This window comes from Papio anubis, chromosome 1, assembly GCF_008728515.1.
Source record: "Papio anubis isolate 15944 chromosome 1, Panubis1.0, whole genome shotgun sequence".
NCBI lineage: Eukaryota > Metazoa > Chordata > Mammalia > Primates > Cercopithecidae > Papio > Papio anubis.
The window spans coordinates 41,860,747-41,883,082 of NC_044976.1; the positions used below are offsets into that span (position 1 = coordinate 41,860,747).

The 22,336-nt window shown below is 45.1% G+C and overlaps 1 protein-coding gene across 14 annotated transcripts in view; it reads left to right on the forward strand.

Annotated features, from left to right (window-relative positions):
* The window catches only part of SZT2 (SZT2 subunit of KICSTOR complex), a 67,391-nt gene that overhangs the window by 11,186 nt on the left and 33,869 nt on the right, over positions 1 to 22,336 (forward strand). For 5 of the 14 annotated variants that reach the window (XM_009206628.3, XM_021940496.2, XM_021940479.2 and 2 more), the window contains exons 2-7: positions 7,045 to 7,194; positions 7,477 to 7,650; positions 8,253 to 8,423; positions 19,263 to 19,394; positions 20,142 to 20,283; positions 20,705 to 20,811. In XM_009206628.3, the coding sequence (XP_009204892.2) occupies positions 7,045 to 7,194; positions 7,477 to 7,650; positions 8,253 to 8,423; positions 19,263 to 19,394; positions 20,142 to 20,283; positions 20,705 to 20,811 (876 nt within the window). The remainder of the gene's footprint in view (positions 1 to 7,044; positions 7,195 to 7,476; positions 7,651 to 8,252; positions 8,424 to 19,262; positions 19,395 to 20,141; positions 20,284 to 20,704; positions 20,812 to 22,336) is intronic. The other 9 variants (XM_009206636.3, XM_009206645.3, XM_031667735.1 and 6 more) reach the window with 5 other exon arrangements.

Sequence of the window (22,336 nt, forward strand, 5' to 3'; positions counted from 1 at the left end):
TCACACATCATTGGGCTAGGTGGTATTTTTATACAGGAGGAAGCTCACCCAGAGTCTTAGCTATCAAATCACAACACTTTCTTTCCGTAACACTGTTCTTTCTAAAACAAAGCTAATGGAACGTAAAGCAAATCTGTTAGAACCCCCATTTGCACTCCCTCAGGGTTCCAGGAACAATAAAAAAGAAGATACTAGTGAAAACATGGTAAAAACAACATTTCTGGAAGCAAAGGAAAAACTCCAAAAATGGAATAGCTTACTTTTTCCATAAATGATTGGAAGATGAAGTGAATAAAGGACAGGAACTCTTCAGCAACAAAAACCATGTTCATAGAAGAGTGAAAAATTAGAAATTATTGGTAACAAATTAAAATAGCTGGAAACAATAAATACAGCTTGTGAGATTAGTTTTCCTTGTTCATACATGTATTCAACAATTATTATTGGAACACTTAGTATGTCTTGGCACTGTGCTAGGCGCTAGGGTTACAGCAGGAAACAATGTATAGGCCAGGTGTGGTGGCTTACAGCTGTAATCCCAGCACTTTGGGAGGCTCAGGCTGGTGGATCACCTGAGGTAGAAGTTCGAGACCAGCCTGGCTAACATGGCAAAACCCTGCCTTTACTGAAAATACAAAAATTAAGTGAACGTGGTGGCACGTATTTATAGTCCCAGCTACTCAGGAGCCCGAAGCAGAAGAATCACTTGAACCCAAGAGGCAGAGGTTGCAGTGAGCCAAGGTGGCACCGCTGCACTCCATCCTGGGTAACAGAGCAAGACTCCATCTCAAAAAACAAAAAACAAGAAAAGGCCGGGCGTGGTGGCTCACTCCTGTAATCCCAGCACTTCAGGAGGCCTAGACAGGCAGATCACGAGGTCAGGAGATCGAGACCATCCTGGCTGACATAGTGAAACCCCATCTCTACTAAAAATACAAAAAATTAGCTGGGTGTGGTGGTAGGCACCTGTAGTCCCAGCTACTCGGGAGGCTGAGGCAGGAGAATGGTGTGAACCCAGGAGGCGGAGCTTGCAGTGAGCTGATATCACGCCACCACACTCCAGCCTGGGCGACAGAGCGAGACTCCATCTAAAAAAAAAAAAAAAGAGAGAAATAATATATAGAGATGGCCTCTACCTCACTAGATCTTCAGACTTATACGGGAAACAAACATTAAAGTATACAAATTCTTTGCCCAGGCTGGAGTGCAGTGGCCGGATCTCAGCTCACTGCAAGCTCCGCCTCCCGGGTTCACGCCATTCTCCTGCCTCAGCCTCCGGAGTAGCTGGGACTACAGGCACCCGCCACCTCGCCCGGCTAGTTTTTTGTATTTTTTAGTAGAGACGGGGTTTCACCGTGTTAGCCAGGATGGTCTTGATCTTGTGATCTCATGATCCGCCTGTCTCGGCCTCCCAAAGTACTGGGATTACAGGCTTGAGCCACCGCGTCCGGCCTTTTTTTTTTTTTTTTTAAGATGGAGAGATGGATGGAGTTCTGCTCTGTTGCCCAGGCTGGAGTGCAGTGGTGCAATCTTGGTTCACTGTAGCCTCCACCTCCTGGGTTCAAGCCATTCTCCTGTCTCGGTCCCCTGAGTAGCTGGGACTACAGATGTGCTCCACTATGCCCAGCTAATTTTTTTATTTTTTAGTAGAGGTGGGGTTTTGCCACGTTAGCCAGGCTTGTCTCGAGCTCTTGGCCTCCCAAAGTGCTGGGATTACAGGTGTGAGCCACTACGGCCAGCCCCTACAAATTCTTAATTATAAACTCTGGCAGGTGTCATGAAGAAAAAATACAGAGTGCTGTGTGAATGCCCAAGATAGGACCCTAACTTAGTGCAGACAGTCATGGAAAGGTTCATTTATTAAACCTAGATTTGCCATGATTTTAGTCCTAGAAGATGAGGTGACCACGTGCCCAACTCTGTCCTTATAGTGCTGACCCATGACCACGTGCTCTTCCCCTTTTAACCCTGGCCTTATGTGGCTGAAACGCTTTTCCTTGGTTTCTCCTTGCGTAGCTGAAACGGGCTGGCATCTGAAAAAAAAAGTATTTAATACCAAAGAACAAAAGGAAAGTAGTATTGACACTAGTGTTAAGATGATCTCATCTTGAGAAAAGCTGTACTAATTATGAGTAGTTTTAAATGTCCAGTTTGCTTTGCTTAGAACATATAGTGAGAGGGGAGAAGGTGGTGGTGGGGAGAAAAAACCATAGCAAATTCACTTATTTAGCACAATTTTATTGAACATCCTATGTGCCAGGCACTGCACTGGGCTCTGGAGATACAGTGATAAATGAATGGCTGCTGAATTAGGATAGCCTTCCTATTATGATAATGTTCGGAGCCCAAAACCATCCCTTAACAAAAATATTCTTTTTTAAAACTCCAGTAAGTCTCTTGTACATCCTTTTTTAGATAAGAACTTTGGCAGGATCCAGCATAGTCAACACATAATATCCCACCCACACTAGCTAAGTGAAACCTGAAGGAGAGGTTGCCTGGTTTAGTATCCCACCTTAAAACCAAGGATCAGAGAAAGGGCAAGTAATTGCTGTGATTTCTTTCTTTGCCAATAAATAGACCTCTTTTCTGCTTTTAGGAGCATGGCAATAAGAGTATACAATTTGATGGAACTTTTCGATGGGGTGTGGTAGTCAGGAATAACTATCTAATTTTTGTAGCTAACTTAGAAATCATTTTGCAGTAGGTTGGGTGCGGTGGCTCACGCCTGTATTCCCAGCACTTTGGGAGGTGGAGGTGGGCGGATCACGAGGTCAGGAGTTCGAGACCAGCCTGGCCAATATAGTGAAACACCATCTCTACTAAAAGTGTAAAACATAGCCGGGCATGGTGGCACACGCCTGTAGTCCCAGCTGCTCAGGAGGCTGAGGTGGGAGAATCGCTTGAACTGGGAAGGCGGAAGTTGCAGTGAGCCAAGATCGCACCACTACACTCCAACCTGAGCAACAGAGCGAGACTCCGTCTCAAAAAAAAAAAAAAACAATCATTTTGCAGCATACTGGTTTCCAATGCTACTTTAATCATCCTTGACACCTTCCTTTTTGTTACTTTCCTCCTGTGTCCTGACTTATAATGAATCACCAATTCTTTTCTGTCCTGTCCTAAAGATCCCTTGAAATGCAACTAAGTTCACTGTTCAGCTAACTTTTTGTTTTCCGTAATAAGACTTTCACAATGAAAGACGGGTGGTTTTGCATCCTGGCATTATCTCATCAAGACCTGGTCTCACACAGTTCACAGAATGGCTAGTTTGAGTAGCTCTAGTCAAAGCCACTGTCATCTCCCCTAGTTGTTAGCGGTGGGGTGCTTTCTGAATCACACAGTAGCCAGAGGGAATTTTTTTGTTTTATTTTATTTTATTTTGAGATGGAGTCTTGCTAGGCTGGAGTGCAGTGGCCGGATCTCAGCTCACTGCAAGCTCCACCTCCCGGGTTCATGCCATTCTCCTGCCTCAGCCTCCCGAGTAGCTGGGACTACAGGTGCCCACTACCACGCCCGGCTAATTTTTTGTGCTTTCAGTAGAGACGGAGTTTCACTGCATTAGCCAGGATGGTCTTGATCTCCTGACCTCGTGATCCGCCTGCCTCAGCCTCCCATAATGCTGGGATTACAGGCGTGAGCCACGGTGCCCAGCCACCAGAGGTAATTTTTTAAATGCAGATATAATGTTACTGTCTTGTGGAATCCCTTTAGTAGCTTAAACTCACTCAAAGGATGAATCCAAAAACCTAGCCAGGGCCTGTCTCAACACAGTGTTGAGAGTAGTATCTCCCAAGGTGTAATTTCATTTTATTATTTTTTTAAATTTATTTTTTGAGACAGAATCTTGCTCTTTTGCCCAGGCTAGAGTGCAGTGGTATGATCATAGCTCACTGCAACCTCAACCTCCCAGACTTAAGCAATGCTCCTACCTCAATCTCCCGAGTAGCTAGGACTACAGGTGCTCACCACCATGCCCAGCTAATTTTTGTATTTTATTTTTTAGAGATGGACTTTCACCATGTGGCCCAGACTGTTCTCAAACTGCTGGGCTTAAGTGATTTGCCCGCTTTGGCCTCCCAAAGTGCTGAAATTACAAGCCTGAGCCACAGTATCTGGCCCTAAGATGTGATTTTGGATGTTATTGAGAGATAATACAATACGCAATCACAACATGTTGATATTTAACTTCTGTTTTTATCTTTCTGATTATGTCAAAACATCCTTTCTGCTAATTACCCACATTGTGTTCCTTTTCGTGACTAAATCGTTTATGCTCATGAGACCTCAGTTTTATTGATTTGACACTCTCAGTAGATGGTCTTTTGCAGCTCACCAGGCCTTGGTTTGACTTCTCAGCCTACACCTACTACTTATGTTAAATCACTTAACTTTTTGGACCTCTGTTTTCTCCTGTTAAATGTTTTGTTGTGAATACTGAATGAGCTTACTTATGTAAAAAACTTAGTATAGGCTGGGCGTGGTGGCTCACGCTTGTAATCCCAGCTCTTCGGGAGGCCAAGGCTGGTGAATCACCCGAGGTCAGGAGATCGAGACCATCCTGGCCAACATGGTGAAACCCCGTCTCTACTAAAAATACAAAAATTAGCTGGACTTGGTGGCGGGCGCTTATAATCCCAGCTACTTAAGAGGCTGAGGCAGGAGAATCGCTTGAACCCAGGAGGCAGAGGTTGCAGTGAGCCGAGATCATGCCACTCCAGCCTGGACAATAAGAGCAAAACTGTGTCTTAAAAAAAAAAAAAAAAAAAAAAAAAAAAAGAACCTGGTATAGTGTTGTAATAGTTAACTCTTTTTTTTTTTTTTGGACAGGGTCTCACTCTGTTGCTCAGGCTGGAGTGCAGTGGTGCCATCATGGCTCGCCACAGCCTCAACCTCCTGGGCTCAGATGATCTTCCCATCTCAGCCTCCAGAGCAGCTGGGACTATAGGCGCGAGCCACTACGCCCGGCTAATTTTTGTGTTTTTTGTAGTAGAGTTGAGGTTTCATTGTGTTGCCCAGGCTGGTCTTGAACTCCTAGGTGCAAACGGTCTGCCCACCTCAGCCTCCCAAAGTGTTGGGGTCATAGGCTTGAACCGTTATGCCTAGCTGTTATTGTTAACTTTTACCAGGCATTGTACTGAGCACTTCATATGCATGATTTTCCTTGCTCCATAGAACAGTACTTTAGATTGGTATTGTAATTATCTCTATTTTACAAAGGAGGACACTGAAGCTTAAAGAGGTGATACACCCTTCCCACTGTCTCACAGCTAATAAGAGGCTGAATTGGGATTCAAACCCAGACTTTCCGAACCTGAAATTCTTGAACTTGGCCTCTACAGAGTACTTTTTTTTCTTACTTTTTATTTTATTTTATTTTTTTGAGATGGAGTCTCACTCTGTCGCCCAGACTGGAGGGCAGGGGTGTGATCTTGGCTCACTGCAACCTCCACCTCCTGGGTTCAAGCGATTCTCCTGCCTCAGCCTCTCAAGTAGCTGGGATTACAGGCGCCCGCCACCACGCCTAGCTAATTTTTGTATTTTTAGTAGAGATGGGGTTTGTTTCACCATGTTGGCCAGACTGGTCTCGAACTCCTGACCTCAGGTGGTCTACCCGCCTCGGCCTCCCAAAGTTCTGGGATTATAGACATGAGCCACTGCGCCCGGCCCTTTTTTTTTTTTCTTTTACAGAGTACTTTTTCATATATTTTAGGTGCTTAATAAATGTGAGTTCCTCTTTCTTGTCTTCTGCTATCATCCTTATCACTTTCCAGTACCTCTTTCTGTATCTTTTTACCCTTTTCTTCTGTCTTGGAGCAGAAGAAAGACTCTACAACTTCACAGCCATTGTGTCTGTGTTCTCCACTCTTTTCTCTGACATCAAAAACTCTTCATTATTGTTTTCCAGGGCTTTTTCAGTCTTCTCTCCATGCATATTTCCCCATTTTGGAAAAAAAAAATTCTTCCTTTCTTTCAACATCATGGTTCTCAACAGGCAGTTATTAACTTCTGTTTGTTTCTCCTCTACTACCTGCTCTTCAGTTCTTGCCACCTGGTGTTCTTCCCCTCATTAATCAGGGACACAGGAGGAGAAATTTGCCATTTTGTGTAGGACAGACAAGAGAAAGGGAGTAAGGAATGTGACAGATAAGGATTAATCAGGAAGAGACATTGGGGAGTTCAGACCAGTTGACCTTTGTTTCCTTTGTGAACTGTGGGCAAGTTTATCTGCTGGGAGGGGATTGAGGGATTGGAAAACCTCCTGTGGGGAACAGGAAAGACTGCTGGCCAGGAGAATTCAGAGGACTGGCAAAGTCCTGCTAGAGTGGGCACTGCTGGCAAGGTGACAAGTTTCTTTCTGTCCAAGCGCAGCTGCCATAGTATATGTATGGATAAGGGAAAATGTCAAATTCATCCCGAGATAAGATTTGACAGGACTTGTGTAGCGGAAGGACAAGGACATGGGCAAGGGCGTTGTTGAAGTGGCCACCTGTGAGGCAATGGAGGCAAGAACTAGAGGGCTGACAACTGAAAGTGCAGAGGTGGGGACTGTGACCCACACAGATTTGATTTTGAGGTATTCGGAAGGCTTGCTATTCCTTTGGTGAAAATGTCTTCAGTGCCTGCTGTTATCAAGACTTGTTAGGAGTAACTCTCTGGCATTCATGTAATAGGGACTTGTCCTAGTATTTGCTCTGTTTGTAGCAATTTGCCAAGCACAGGGACACAAAAATAGAATCAAGACGCAGCCCTTGCCCTCAAAATCTTATAGTTTATAGGTGAAACTCACATAAACTTTGTGGAAACAATATGGAAGGGTCACTTCATCTATATGGAGGTCTGTATCGAGCAAACAGGAACAGAGAGTTGAGAATTGACTCCCCGAGAAAACCTTGCATGGAGGTTGGGGTAACCTTTTCACCTCTGCTGCTTTCCCTCTCACAGATGGTGAGTTCCTTGGGCAAGTTACTTGTACAGTGATCTGTGTGTTCCAGGTACTTGGTGACATTTTTAAAAGATGTATTAATGGCTCTTTGTTCCCAGGTGGAAGAAGCTGGGCAGGTGTTCCTGTTAATGAAAAAGGATTATCGAATCTCCCGAAATGTTCGCCTGGCTTGGTTCCTCAATCATCTGCATCAAACTGTGCAGGCCACATCCCAGGAGGTGCTGGTGAGCCCTAGACACACGAAAGATGTGAGAGGCCAGCCCAAAAGGATCTGTTTTTTAGGAGAGTGCTGGAAACAGACAGGGAGGGAGACTAACTCTGAGGGCTCTAAGTCTGGTTAGGGCAAGGGACTGCCTACAAGATGATGGAAATTTTAAAAAATAATTTTTCCAGAGAGTTAGAGGAAGAGTATATGGTTAGATTGAAGGAGGTGGAGCCATTGATGTGTCATTTGGGATATAGAAGGCAGGTCCTGGGAAGAAAGGGGTACTTCCCTGATCCTTTCCTTTTCTTACCATCCTAATTTTCAGCTTCAGTCTGAACAGGAATTGGAAGTCCTCAGTGTCCTGCCCCCTGGGTGGCAACCAGATGAACCAGTGGTCCCAAGGCCATTCCTCCTTGTACCTTCCACCCGAGTCACCTTCCTGGCTTGGCAGTATCGGTTTGTCATTGAGCTGGACCTTAGCCCATCTACTGGCATTGTGGTAAAGGATTGAAGGGAGACTGTGGGAAGAAAGGATAGGGTGGGGGGTGAGGAGAGGGAAAGGCCTGTGGGGAAGTGAAAAATGGACCCAGCCTACCATTTTGGAGAGAAGACAGGCTTATAAAGGAATGGTGGGTGTTTAAAAACAGAACTGGGCCAACCGTGCTGGTTCATGCCTGCAATCACAGCACTTTGGGAAGCCGAGGTGGGCTGATTGCTCGAGCTCAGGAGTTCGAGACTAGCCTGGGCCACAAGGCAAAACTCCATCTCTATAAAAACTACAAAAATGAGCCAGGCATCCTGGCATGCAACCTGTCCTAGCTACTCGGAAGACTAAGGTGGGTGGATTGCTTGAGCCCAGGAGATCGAGGCTACAGTGAGCCAGGATCAGGCCGCTGCGCTCCAGCCTGGGAAAGCAAGACCCTGGTTTTGTCGTTTTTGTTTCCAAAAAACATCCCAGAAACTGTTCCATGTATGGCACTGTATTTGGGTGTATGATCAGCCATAAGATAAGGGTCCTACTGACCCATGGAAGCTGCATGTTTCTGCCCTCTGGTTAAGGCTGCCTTTGAACGCCCTTGAGCGCTCTTTCTCTGCCCTCAGGATGATTCCACAGGGGAGATCTTGTTTGATGAAGTTTTCCATGCCCTGTCCCGCTGCCTAGGCGGGCTGCTTCGGCCCTTCCGAGTGCCTGGATCTTGCATCGACTTCCAGCCTGAAATCTACATAACTATCCAGGCCTACTCCTCCATCATTGGACTGCAGTCCCACCAGGTATTGCATCATCTCTCCAAGTTTGTACCCTCAGACCAAATTTCTGTTAGTCCTCTGACCAAGTCCTTATCCTGTCTCTGCTGTTTGTCCCCAAAATCCCCAGCTCTGCTGGCTTCTTGAACCTGTTTTCTAGTCGTTCTCATGAGTCTCTCTCCTCTTGAGAAGAACCAGTTCCTCTGGACTTAAAGGGCTTTCCCATAGACTTTGGGTCAGTTGGTGTTGATTGGACAACTGCCTTTTTCACCACTTCTATAAATCTCTGGTTCTGACCACTGGATGTCTGTTTTCTCTGTTCCCCCCTTCTCCTTTAGTTCTATTGGATGGTTTGCTGATGTGCTGTACCCTCAGGAGATGGTCTTTTGGAAGAGTTTTGTGATTTTCAAAGACAACAAATCACCCAGAAATATAATTGGTTTCAACAATAGAGGAGGGTCATTTTTTGGTTTTTTTGTTTTTTGTTTTTTTGAGACAGAGTTTTGCTGTTTTCGCCCAGGCTGGAGTGCAATGTCACAATCTCAGCTCACTGCAACCTCTGCCCTCCGGGTTCAAGTGGTTCTCCTGCCTCAGCCTCCCAAGTAGCTGGGATTATAGGCACTCACCACCAGGCCCAGCTTATTTTATTTTATTTTATTTTTTATTAAAGACGGGGTTTTGCCATGTTGGCTAGGCTGGTCTTGAACTCCTGACCTCAGGTGATCTTCCTGCCTCCGCTTCCCAAAGTGCTGGGATTACAGGCGTGAGCCACCACACCCGGCGTGGGTCATTTGTTTTTTTGAGGGCCATGTGAACTGTTGGGTATAATACTGACCACACAGATAATTACAGGGCTTATCCAGCACTCAAGGAGGCTATCACAAGACACTCCTTTTGGAGAATGGCCAAGTCTGTTACTGGAATATCTGTTTTTGACTTAGATAAGCATTGGCTCAGTTTCCCCTCATCTGCTTTTAACCACCCTTAACTCATTGGTAAAGGCTTTCCCTGAAACTGTCCCTGATGGCTGCATTGTCACCTTAGCTATCAAACTGGCTTTGAGAGAGAAGGTATTGGGAACAGGATCTAAGGGTCTGAAACATATATCTACAAAATTGGTGCATACCTGGATCTCAGGGCAGGGATTGCCAACCCTCTGCGCTAGTTTAAAGTGCTTTCCTAGTATAGCTGTTAGGACTGTCAGTTGTGGGCTGCATCCCCAGATGGGGGCCAGGTTTTACAGGCACTGATAGCCAAGGCAGGGAGAGCATGGATGTTAGATAATCACTCAAAACTTGGTTCAGGTTGGCAAACACTTAGTGAAGCCTGATCTATACCAGGCCTGAGCAGGTCCTGAACACACAGATGAATCAGATCTTGTCTTTCTCCTGATGGGAAGAGTTGAGAGTTTAGTGGGAAAGACAGATATTAAAGGGAGGTAATTGCAGTTGAATGTGATAAGGGCACCGATAAGATGACTCAGGTGCTATTGGAGCACCAAGAGGGAGCACCCAACCAAGCATGGGGCCACAACAGAGAAATCTTTCAGACCAAGCAGCATTTGTTTTTTGTGTTTTTGAGACAGAGTCTTGCTCTGTTGCCCAGGCTAGAGTGCAGTGGTGCAACCTTAGCTCACTGCACCCTCCACCTTCTGGGTTCAAGCGATTCTCCTGCCTCAGCCTTTCAAGTAGCTGGGATTACAGGTGCCCACCAGCACGCCCAGCTAATTTTTTTTTTTTTTTTTTTTTTTAGTAGAGATGGGGTTTCACCATGTTGGCCAGGCTGGCCTTGAACTTCTGACCTCAAGTGATCCACCTGCCTCTGTCTCCCAAAGTGCTGGGATTACAGGCATGAGCTACTGTGTCTGGCCCAAAGCAGCATTTGAACTGAGTTTTGAAGAAAGAATTGAGGTTAACCATTCAAAGAAGGGGAAATGGACTTTTCTGACAGAGGGACCAGCAAAAACAAATACATGGTACTATGAACCTGTACTCTCAATCACAGGTATTTTAGGGAACTACATATTATTCAGTGTCAACAGAGTAAAATTTGAATGTGGAAAGAGATGGTAAAGGGACTGTAGACATAAGTGGGAGCTGGTTATGAAAGGCCATGAATGTGACGCTAAGGACTTTGTGCTTTATTCTATGGGGGAGTTCAGTGTGAAGAATAAGAGCACTGGATCTGGAATCACATTGCCTGTGTTTGCTTCCTGGTTGTACCACTTACTGGTCGTATGTCCTTCGCAAGTTACTTAACCTTTCTGTGCATCTGTGTCCTTTCTCCAAATGGGGATATTAACATTGCCTATATCATATGGTGATTGAATTAATTCATGTCAAGCACTTAGAACTGTGCTTGCCACATAGAAAATGTGCAAATGTTAGCTATCAAAATAATTAGTCATAGGTGGTGGAGAGCCATTGAAAGTTTTAAACGGACAGTAACAAGATCACATGTGTACACTGGGAAGATCACAGTATTTTGTGGCTAATATGGAGGATGGATTTGGGGACAAAGTCTGGATGGGAGAATAGGTGAAGATTATTGTAGCATGGGTGAGAGGAGGAGGCCTGAATAAGGACAGCAGCTATAGGGAAGGAGAGGATTTCATCAGTTAAGCCCCAGGGCCACTTGGCCGCCCTGAGCCAGACTTTTCATTTTCTCTGTAGCTCCCTCAAGATGTATCCTGGCTGGGCGCAGTGGCTCACATCTATAATCCTAACACTTTGGGAAGCCAAGGCAGGTGGATCACATGAGGCCAAGCATTTGAGACCAGCCTAGCCAATGTGGTGAAACCCTGTCTACTAAAAATACATCAACAACAACAAATTAGCTGGGTGTGGTGGTGCATATCTGTAATCCCCGCTGCTTGGGAGGCCAACTCATGAGAATCGCTTGAACCTGGGAGGCAGAGGTTGCCATGAGCCAAGATCACGCCACTGCACTCCAACCTGAGCAACAGAGTGAGACTGTCTACAAAAAAAAAAAAAAAAAAAACAAGATGTATCCTGTTAAATCACAGCACAGCAGTGCATGCCTGTAATCCCAGCTACTTGGGAGGCTGAGGCGAAAGGATTATTTGAGGCCAGGAGTTTGAGACTAGCCTGGGCCACAGAGTGAGACCCAAAAGTCTCAAAAAAGTCTCAAAAAAGTCTCAAAAAAGTTAGTTCATGTATATAATACATGTTCATCAAAGAAGATTTGCAAAATACATTAAAATATAAAGAAAAAAACAAAACTCATCTATAATACAATACTCAGAAACAACAGCAGTTGTTTCTGGATATTGTATTAAATTCTAACCTTTTTGTTTTGTTTTGTTTTGTTTTGTTTTGTTTTAAGACAGAGTCTCACTCTGTTACCCAGGCTGGAGTGCAGTGGTGCAGTCTGGGCTCACTGCAACCTCCACCTCCTGGGTTCAAGCGATTCTCCTGCCTCAGCCTTTCAAGTAGCTGGTACTACAGGCACATGCCAGCACGCCTGGCTAATTTTTTGTATTTTTAGTAGACACGGGCTTTCACCGTGTTGGCCAGGATGGTCTCCATCTCCTGACCTTGTGATCTGCCCGCTTCAGCCTCCCAAAGTGCTGGGATTGCAGGCGTGAGCCACTGTGCCTTGCTTAAATTCAAACATTTTATGGAATTTTCCTCCCTCACCTCCATCTCTTTACCCAAAGAGAAAGGGAGAATCAAGAGACTCATTCTAGACACATGATTTTATGTCCTGTTTTTTGTTCTGTTTAAGTAAGACATAGGGTCTCACTCTGTCACCCAGGCTGGAGTGCAGAGGCATGATCATAGCTCAATGTAATCTTGAACTTCTGGGCTTAAGTGATCTCCCACCTCAGCCTCCCAAATAGCTGGGACTGCAGGTGTGTGCCACCACACCCGACTAATTTTAAAAAATTTTTTTTGTAGAGACAGGATCTTGTTATGTTGTCCAGGCTGGTCTCAAACTCCTGGCTTCAAGTGATCCTCCCACCTCAGCCTCCCAAAGTACTGGGATTATAGGCATGAGCTGCTGTGCCTAGCCTGTCCTGCTTTTTTTTTTTTTTTTTTTTTAACATATAGTATGGGCGTTCTTCTATGTCACTAAATATTATTTGAAAACGTGATTTTTAATGACCTGTTAACTTACTGTTTCATCATATTTTATCATATGTTTAGCCAGCCCCTTCTTGGCCACTTGGGTTGTCCCAATTTTCATTATTCTAAACAATATGAATAGGAACGTCTTTCTCACCTTTTTATGGCTCCAGTTCTGCTCATTTTCCTTCCCATGGGCCTGTAGAGTGAGACAATGTCCCGCTTTCCCTCTTCTGGCTCACCCCACCCACTTTCCAATTGGGAACAGGGAGTAAAAAAGTAGTTGTTCCATAGAGTCAGGGTCCGGGAGAAGTGGGCATGTGGGGCAGGTTGTAGGAGTGTGATGGGGAAAGAGAGGTGAGATCCTGAGGGCCACCACAGGGACTGCTGGGTCTATATACAATTTTAGGATGGGGACACTTATTTATGTTTGAAGTAGAAGAAAAGGAGCCCATGGAGAAATGATGAAGATATTAGAGAGACAAAAGGCTCAAGATTTAGATGGACAGATTAGCTATAGGGAAAATGAAGAGGAAGAGGAATCCTTTCTTCAGCACCTTGAAGGAAGAACAAAGACACAGATGTAAACATTCAGTAGACTTTGGGGATGCTTTCAGAGAATTGGAGAGTAGTGTACCCTCCAGGTTGGGGTAACCTGGGCATTTCTATTGACTGACTTCCTTTCTCTTTGAAGAGGGCACAGGGTGGGAGTTACCTGCTGAGGGTAAAGGGAAGGAAGGAGCATTCATTAGGGGGATAAGGAGAGGATTTTGAGCGTAAAAAAGAAGGGAAGTTCTGCCTAGAATAGTCAGACAAGAGAAAGAAAGAAAGGGCATCCAAATTGGAAAAAAAGAAGTCAAATTATCCTTGTTTACAGATGATATGGTCTTTTATTTGGAAAAACCTAATGGCTCCACCAAAAAACTTTTAGAACTGATAAATTCAATAAAGTTGCAAGATGCAAAATCAGCATACAAAAAATCAGTAGCATTTCTGTATGCCAGCAACAGACAATGTGAAGAAGAAATCAAGAAAGTAATCCCATTTACAATAGTTTAAAATAAAATACCTAGGAATTAACTTAACCAAAGAAGTGAAAGATCTTTACAACGAAAACTGTAAAACATTGATGAGAGAAATTGAAGTGGACTCCAAAAATTGGAACGATATTCCATGTTCATGGATTGGGAGAGTCGATATTGTTAAAATGCCCACACTGCCTAAAGCAGTCTACAGATTCAGTACAATTCCTATCAAAATACCGATGACATTCTTCATAGAAATAGAGAAAACAATCTTAAAATTTATATGGAACCACAAAAGACCCAGAATAGCTGAAGCTATTCTGAGCAAAACAAACAAAACTAGAGGAATCACATTACCTGACTTCAAATTATACCACAAAGCTATAGTAATCAAAAACAGCGTGGTGCTGGCATAAAAACAGACAACATAGACAAATGGAACAGAATAGAGAATGCAGAAGCCATGTATCTACAGTGAACTCATTTTTGACAAAGATGCCAAGAACATACATTGGGGAAAGAACAGTCTCTTCAATAAATAGTTCTGGGAAGACTGGATTTTCATATGCAGAAGGATGAAACTAGACTCCTATCTCACAAAAATAAAATCAAAATGGATTAAAAACTTAAATGTGGTCGGGCGCAGTGGCTTATGCTTGTAATCCCAGCACTTTGGGAGGCCAAGGTGGGTGGATCATGAGGTCAGGAGTTCAAGACCAGCCTGGCTAAGATGTGAAACCCCATCTCTACTAAAAAACTACAAAAAAAAAAATTAGCTGGGCGCGGTGGCAGGCACCTGTAATCCCAGCTACTCAGGAGGCTGAGGCAGGAGAATCGCTTGAACCTGGGCAGCAGAGGTTGCAGTGATCCGAGATCGTGCCACTGTACTCTGGCCTGGCCTACAGAGTAAGACTCCATCTCAAGAAAAAAAAAAAAAAGACTTAAATCTAAGACCTCAAACTATGAAACTACTAAAAAAAAATTGGAGAAACGCTCATGACACTGGACTAGGCAAAGATTTCTTTTCTGTTTTTTTTTTAAACCTCAATCTAGCAGATTAACTCAACATCCTGCTCTATTTAATACTGTTCAGCAGAAGGAAATAACTAATTTCAATTTTAAACAAACTCATAAAGGAAACAAAACCATCTCACTACAGGCCTTTGACAAAGAACGTGAGCCATTTGCTATAGCTGCCAGGCGTCAGTGTATGGCAAGGAACAGGGGCTTCAGGATGCACAGGCAAGGCCTCTGAGGTGGGGTATATTGGGGTTTTGGGAGGTCTTGATAGCACTGAGTTGCTGGATCCTGTGCTGCCCTGCCTGGGTGGGGAGCAGGGTGAGGGAGGCCATTCCTCTTCTGTAGAAAACACCAACCCCCAGTCCAGGGACTGGCAGCTGAACTGGTGACTGTAAAGCCTGATCTATATGAAATCAAAGGCACATGTGGAAATCCACTCCCGGCAAAGGGGGAGTCCTTGGGGGAAGCCAGCTGGGCTTCTGGAGGGTCCCCTTTGAAATGTCAGCAATTGAAAAATACAACCTAAAAGTGATAGAGGGCCTGCAGGGAACTTTATTCTCTCACTTCTGTCTTCACGGGGGGCGCTGCCCCTTGGAAAGACCAGGTTGGCTTCTGGCACAGGTATCCCCCATCTTCTTGGGCACCTGTGGCATTGCCAGCAGGCCAGAGGGGGTGGCTGACAGTGTTGGCTCTAGCCTGACCCAGGGGGCCCAGTTAGGATCCCCTCTACCCATGGCAGGGGTGATTGCTACTTCTCCATGGTTCATGCGTAAAGCTTCCAGCCCTTTCCAGCTCAGGGAACACATGCAGAATGACAGTCACCCAGCAGACTGGAAACTACCTCCTCTCCAAAAGTCTGGCTCCTGAACACCCTCCTCCCTGGGAAGGGCTTTTGCCCCTTTGTGATTGGGCAGGAACCAGAAGAACAGTTTCTCTGCTTTGCCATGTCTGCAACCCAGGGCTCAGCCAGCCCCACATCCTCTGTCAAGCACTGAGCTCCAGCACTGTCCACACAGTGGAAACCAAATGAAATGACTTTGGCTTGTGGAGGGGGAAGAATGCAAAACAGAAACAAAAGCAAAATCACCTGCCCACAAGATACAGCAGAAAAGTTCATCCACTATCTTTTTTTTTTTTTTTTTTTTGAGACAGAGTCTCACTCTGTTGCCTGGGGTTAGAGTGCAGTGGTGTGATCTTGGTTCACTGCAACCTCCACCTCCTGGGTTCAAGCAGTTCCCCTGCCTCAGCCTCCTGAGTAGCTGGGATTACAGGTGCCTGCCACTAAGCCCAGCTAATTTTTTGTATTTTAAGTAGAGACGGGGTTTCACCATGTTGGCCAGGCTGGTCTAGAACTCTTGACCTGGTGATTTGCCCGCCTCGGCCTCCCAAAGTGCTGGGATTACAGGCGTGAGCCACTGCCCCAGCAACTTCATCCACTGTCTGTCCGCCTCCCATGTAAGGTGGAACACCCAGCCCCCAAACAACCCCTGAAATGAGACCCAAACCAAAGACCTGACGTATAAGCCCCAAATCAGTAAACCTCTCCTGAAACAGGCAAAGGAACTGCCTGCCCAGAAATACCCACAATAGTCTGTGCAGATTATAAAGAGATCAACAGCTTCACCCACAGTCTGCATAAACCCTGGTACTGGCTGTGTTCTCCATGGAAGGTCTCGCTGTGTTTCCTAGGCTGGAGTGCAGTGGTGTGAACACAGCTCACTGCAGCCTTGATCTCTTGGGCTCAAGTGATTCTCCTGCCTCAGACTCCTGAGTAGCTGAGACCACAGGTGTATTTCACCACGCTCAGCTAATTTTTAGTTTTTTTTTTTGGTTTTTGGTTTTTGGTTTTTTTTTTTTATAGAGATGAGATCTCTACCGAGCTGGTCTCTAGCTCCTGGGCTCAAGCGATCTTCCCACCTTGGCCTCCCAAAGTGCTGGGATTACAGATGTGAACCACTGTGCTTAGCTCAAAGATTTCTTGATAATACCCTGCAAGCACAAGCATCCAAAGAAAAAATGGACAAACAGGATCATATCAAGTTAAAAAGCTTCTGCACAGCAAAGGAAACAATCAACAAAGTGAGGAAACAACTCACAGAATGGGAGAAAATATTTGCAAACCACCCGTCTAACAAGGATTAAAACCAGAATATATAAGGAGCTCAAACAACTCTATAAGAAAAAAATATGGCCGGGCGCGGTGGCTCAAGCCTGTAATCCCAGCACTTTGGGAGGCCGAGACGGGCAGATCACGAGGTCAGGAGATCAAGACCATCCTGGCTAACACGGTGAAACCCCGTCTCTATTAAGAAATACAAAAAACTAGCCGGGCGAGGTGGCGGGCGCCTGTAGTCCCAGCTACTCGGGAGGCTGAGGTGGAGAATGAACCCGGAGGCTGGTGGCTTGGTGAGCCGAGATCCCAGCCACTGGGCACTCCAGCCTGGGGCGGCTGGAGCCAGACCTGCCTCAAAAGAAAAAAATATATAATAATCTGATTTTAAAGTGGGATTTTTTTCTTAAAAAATCTCAATAGACATTTCTCAAAAGAAGGCATACATATGACAGGTATATGAAAAGGTGCTCAACATCATTGATCATCAAAGAAATGCAAATCAAAACTACAATGAGATATCATTTCACCCCAGTTAAAATGGTTTTTATCCAAAAGACAGGCAATAACAAATGCTGGTGAGGATGTGGAGAAAAGATAACCTTGTGCACTGTTGGTAGAAATGTAAATTAGTACAATCACTATGAAGAACAGTTTGGAGGTTCCTCAAAAAACTGAAAATAGGCCGGGCGCGGTGGCTCACACCTGTAATCCCAGCACTTTGGGAGGCCGAGGTGGGTGGATCATGAGGTCAGGAGTTCAAGAACAGCCTGACCAACATGGTGAAACCTCATCTCTACTGAAAATATAAAAATTAGTTGGGTGTGGTGGCAGATGCCTGTAATCCCAGCTACTTGGGAGCCTGAGGCAGAGAATTTGCTTAAATCTGGGAGGCAGAGATTACAGTGAGCCGAGATAGTGCCACTGCACTCCAGCTGGATGACAGAGTGAGACTCCATCTCAAACAAAAACAAAAACCTGAAAATAGAGCTACCATATGATCTAGCAATCCTCACTCCTAGGTGTATACCAAAAAGAAAGGAAATCAGTATATGGAAGAGATATTTGCACTCCCATGTTTATTACAGCACTATTCACAATAGACAAGATCTGGAAGCAGCCTAAGTGTTCATTGACAGATGAATGGATAAAGAAAATGTGGTACATATACACAGTGGAATACTATTCAGCCATAAAAAAGAATGAGATCCTGTCATTTGCAACAACATGGATGGAACTGGAGGACATTGTGTTAAGTGAAATAAGCCAGGCACAGAAAGACAAACTTGGCATGTTGGTACTTACTTGTAAGAGCTAAAAATTAAAGCAGTTGAACTCATGGAGAGTAGAACGATGGTTACCAAAGGCTGGGAAAGGTAGTTGGGGAGGTGGAAAGGGGAGATGGTTAATGGGTACAAAAATAGAGTTAGAAAGAATGAATAAGATCTAGTACTTGATAGCACAGTAGACTGACTACAGTCAACAGTAATTTATTGTACATTTAAAAATAAAAGAGTAAAATTGGATTGTAACACAAAAAATAGGATAAATGCCTGAGCTGGGCTAGGCATGGTAGCTCATGCCTGTAATCCCAGCACTTTGGGAGGCCGAGATGTGTGGATCACTTGAGGCCAGGAGTTTGAGACCAACCTGGCCAACATGATGAAACCCCGTCTCTACTAAAAATACAAAAATTAGCTGGGTGTGGTGGCCCATGCCTGTAATCCCAGCTGAGGAAGGCTGAGGCACAAGAATCGCTTGAACCGGGAGGCGGAGGTTGCAGTGAGCCAAGATCACATCATTGCACTCGAGCCTGGGCGACAAAGCAAGGCTCTGTCTCAAAAAAAAAAAAAAAGAATGGGCGATACCCCATTTACCATGATGTAATTGTTATTTGTATTCCTGTATCAAAATATCTCATGTGCCCCATAAATATATACACCTTCTATGTACCCACAAAAATTTAAAAAAAAAAATTTTTTTTTGATACAGAAAATTATCTGTAGCCCAGGCTGGAGTGCAGTGGCGTGATCTCTGCTCACTGCAACCTCCACCTTCCAAGTCCCGGTTAAGCAATTCTCTTGCCTCAGCCTCCCGAGTAGCTGGGATTACAGGTGCCCGCCACCATGCCCAGTTAATTTTTGTAAAATTGAAAAGGTCCAGAATAGCCTCTGTGTATACAGAAGGTAGGCGTCTCCATGGTGACAGCTGATCTTGGGCTGGTCAGTATGCTTAGAAATAAAAAAGCATTAAAAAGTATGAGAATAAAAGAGACTTTGCCAGGCTGAGGAGGGCAGCTCATAAGACATCCTGTAGACCAAGGTAGAAGAAGCTATTAATAGAAGATCTTATGGTGCCCATGTGGGGATTGGGGAAGCCCAGTGTGGAGGACCCTAATCAGAGGGAAGTTGTGACCCCAGATAAAGATGACTAATGACTGGGGACCTGGGCTGAGGACTGATGGAGACTGGATAAGGGGGAAATTGGTTTTGGAATCATAGACCCTAGTTGGGTAGGAAGTCAGGATCGTCTAGATGGAGCTATGGAGAATAAACAGAGCAGAAGTGTAGTGGTCTGTGCCCCCCTGACCGTCCTGTCTCAGTCTTTCCCTTGTGCTGCTTAGGTGCTGGTACAAGGCTGCCTTTTGGACCCGTCCCAGCAGGAGGTGTTCCTGCAGCAGATATATGAGCAGCTCTGCCTCTTTGAGGATAAGGTGGCCACCATGCTGCAGCAGCAGTATGATCCCCAGAGCCAGGTATGTAAGAGAGAAAGTGGGCAGAGGCAACTTAGAAAGAGGAGCAGCTAAGGACAGAGGGCAGAGAGGAGGGATAGTCCAAATAGGGCAGAAAAAGGCTAAGAGCTGGGACAAAGTGAGACAAGGATAAGCATGCTCATGACACGCTCCCTGTTGGAGCAGGACTCAGATATATTCCCCGAAACACAGATTCTTTCAGGGAGAAAATGTGAAATCCATTTGTTTGCATTTTTTTTTTTAGCCCCAGATCTCCTCCAGTGGATCTGAGAAGGTGTCATGTGTGGCTTTGACCTCTAGTTAGCATTTTGTACAACCGGGGATAAAGCTGCCTGGGCCCACTAGACTTCCCTGTCTCATCACTTTGGGTACCTCAGAAGTAGCCAGGCAAATGGCAGTTCTGTGTGCCTGATGACTGGTCATGTAATTTGATTGAGGTATAAAATATTTCGTAACAGTGATGGAAAAATATGGAAAGGGGCCCTTCTTGGCAAAAGATGGAGAAGCCTTACTTCAGTACAGTCTGAAGCTTCATCTGGTGCTGAACTCCCTTCGCCTCTGAAGTTCAGTATCTGAGCACACATGGGGAGGGAGCACAGTAAAGACTCAGTCGCATAGTAGAGGAATTGGGGTCCTCACAGGATTCAGCCTGTCTGGCCTGAGAGGTGCTGGACTGTAAATTCTGGCTTTGCTATGGATGGGGCAGCAATGCCATCTGCCCCATTCTGTCTTTTCTGTAACTTGGGGCAGGCAGAAGACCAGTCCCCAGACTCAGGGGACCTACTGGGCCGGAAGGTAGGCGTCTCCATGGTGACAGCTGATCTTGGACTGGTCAGTATGATTCGTCAGGGCATCTTGGCACTGCAGTTACTACCGTCAAACTCTAGTGCAGGTCAGTAGAAGGAATATTGGTGGGACTGGGGAAGCGGGGAAGAAAAGTGGGGCTAACTGCTAACAAAGATAGCAGTTCCAGGGAATCAGTGGGCCCCAGAAAAGAGGATCTGTTTCCTTGTTTGCAAAACGTATGTCTGTATTAGTGTGTATCAGGAACCCTCGGCTCTGACAACTCCCTAGAAGGAGTAGAGCTCCAAGGATATCACTTAGGGGAGGTTATGATCTGGCACTCAAGAGGAAGAAGCAGGAGGGTAAGGGAGAAGGAAAGGTGTTTGAAGTTTATAAATCTTCATAGTTTATAAAACTGCCCACATTGGTGGGAAGACACTGAGCCCTTCAGGGCCCTGTCAGTTGGGTGTCTTCCTGTGACTTTGGTCTGTCCAGTGTCTCCAGGTCTGATCTGGTGTTTCCTGCTCCAGGGATTATCGTGATCACGGATGGGGTGACCAGTGTTCCTGATGTTGCTGTCTGTGAGACGCTGCTGAACCAGCTTCGCAGTGGCACTGTGGCTTGTTCCTTTGTCCAGGTGAGGACTTTTTAGGAAGGATGAGAGATGGAATATCTCACACAAAGGTGGGATGGCTGGTTACTTTCTTACAGGCAGTGATTTCCCAGGTAAAGTCAATTACTTAGTTACATGGGGGGAAGGAGTCATGTCTGGAAGGTAGGTAGCATGGTAGGAGAGGACTCTCATTTTTTTCCTCTTTCCTTGGGATTTTAGAAATAGATGTTAAAGCAGAAAGAATGCAGAATTTGAAATCTGACAGTCATTTCCAGTCCCACCTCATCCCGCAGATTAGTCATTATTGTTTTGAGTGCAAGGGTCAGAAAACCCGCTCGAACTAGCTTAAGCAAAGGGGTGAAAGGTATAGTCAGGGACTGCAGCTAAATTGGATTGATGGACTGTAGGGAAGGAGGTAAAAAGCTATTGGGAAACAAGACTGAAGGGGTAGGCACAGGCCAGAACATGAAAATCTGGTTCTGCTTTATTAATGAGATTAAACATAACTCTGTGGGTGATGCAGATAGATAGAAGGAAAGTCATCAGTTGGGTTTATGTTTTATAAAGGTCACTTTTGCTGCTGGGTGAAGGACAGTGGGGAAGTCAGTGAGAGAGGATCAGGGCTTAAATTAGGGGTAAGAGGATTGAGAAAAACGAAGAGGCAGAGTCAGCTTGACTTCATGATTAGCAAGATGGGGGTAGGAGATGAAAGAGAAGAGGGCTTAAAGATGTCTCCAAGTCTCTGATTCCAGTGATGACTGGGTAGCAGCAGCGCAAAAGGAAGAGAAGCAGTTGTGGTAGAGTGAGGATAAGATGATGAATGCAAGTTTGTGTATGTTGTGTTTGAGGTGCCTGTGGTTCAACACAGCCAGTTAAGAACATCACCTTTGGAGTTAGGCATGCTGGTCTAAATCCTGACTGCAGTTATTAGCTGGGTGACATTGGGCACATTGCTTCACCTCTAGGTCAGATTCATTTGTAAATGGAGGTTGTAAAAGTACATAACTCACTGGGAGGTGAGATGCATTTAAAGTATTTAGCATTGTACATAATCACTTAATAAATGGCTGCTGTTTGTAGCAGATAGCGGTTGAATACACAGATCCTGATATTCAGGAGATGAATACTGCTTGAGAGGTAGAGATTTAAGATTTGTCAGGGTACAGATGGTAATTGAGAACAGAAGAGGGTCCTGGAAGAACTTTGGGGAACACCAGTGTTCGAGGTCTTTCATAGGAAGAGGGCCCAGCAAAGAATAAAGAATCAGCCAGGAGCCAGAAGATTGTGGTGTCAGAGAAGTCAGAATTTTTGGAAGAAAATTTTACTTGATCTTTCTGCTGCATCTCACAATGGTAACTACACTGTGAGAAGCAGCAAAAAGATCAAGTAAAAACCGAGGAATGAAAAGTGCCCTTTGGATTTGGTGATTAGGAGGTCACGGGGATCTTTTTCAGAGCCATTTTAGTGAAGAGGTGGTGAGGGGATTGAAGAGTGGATAGAAGGAAGGAAATAGGGACAAGTGTTGACACAAGAAATTTGGCTGTTGAGA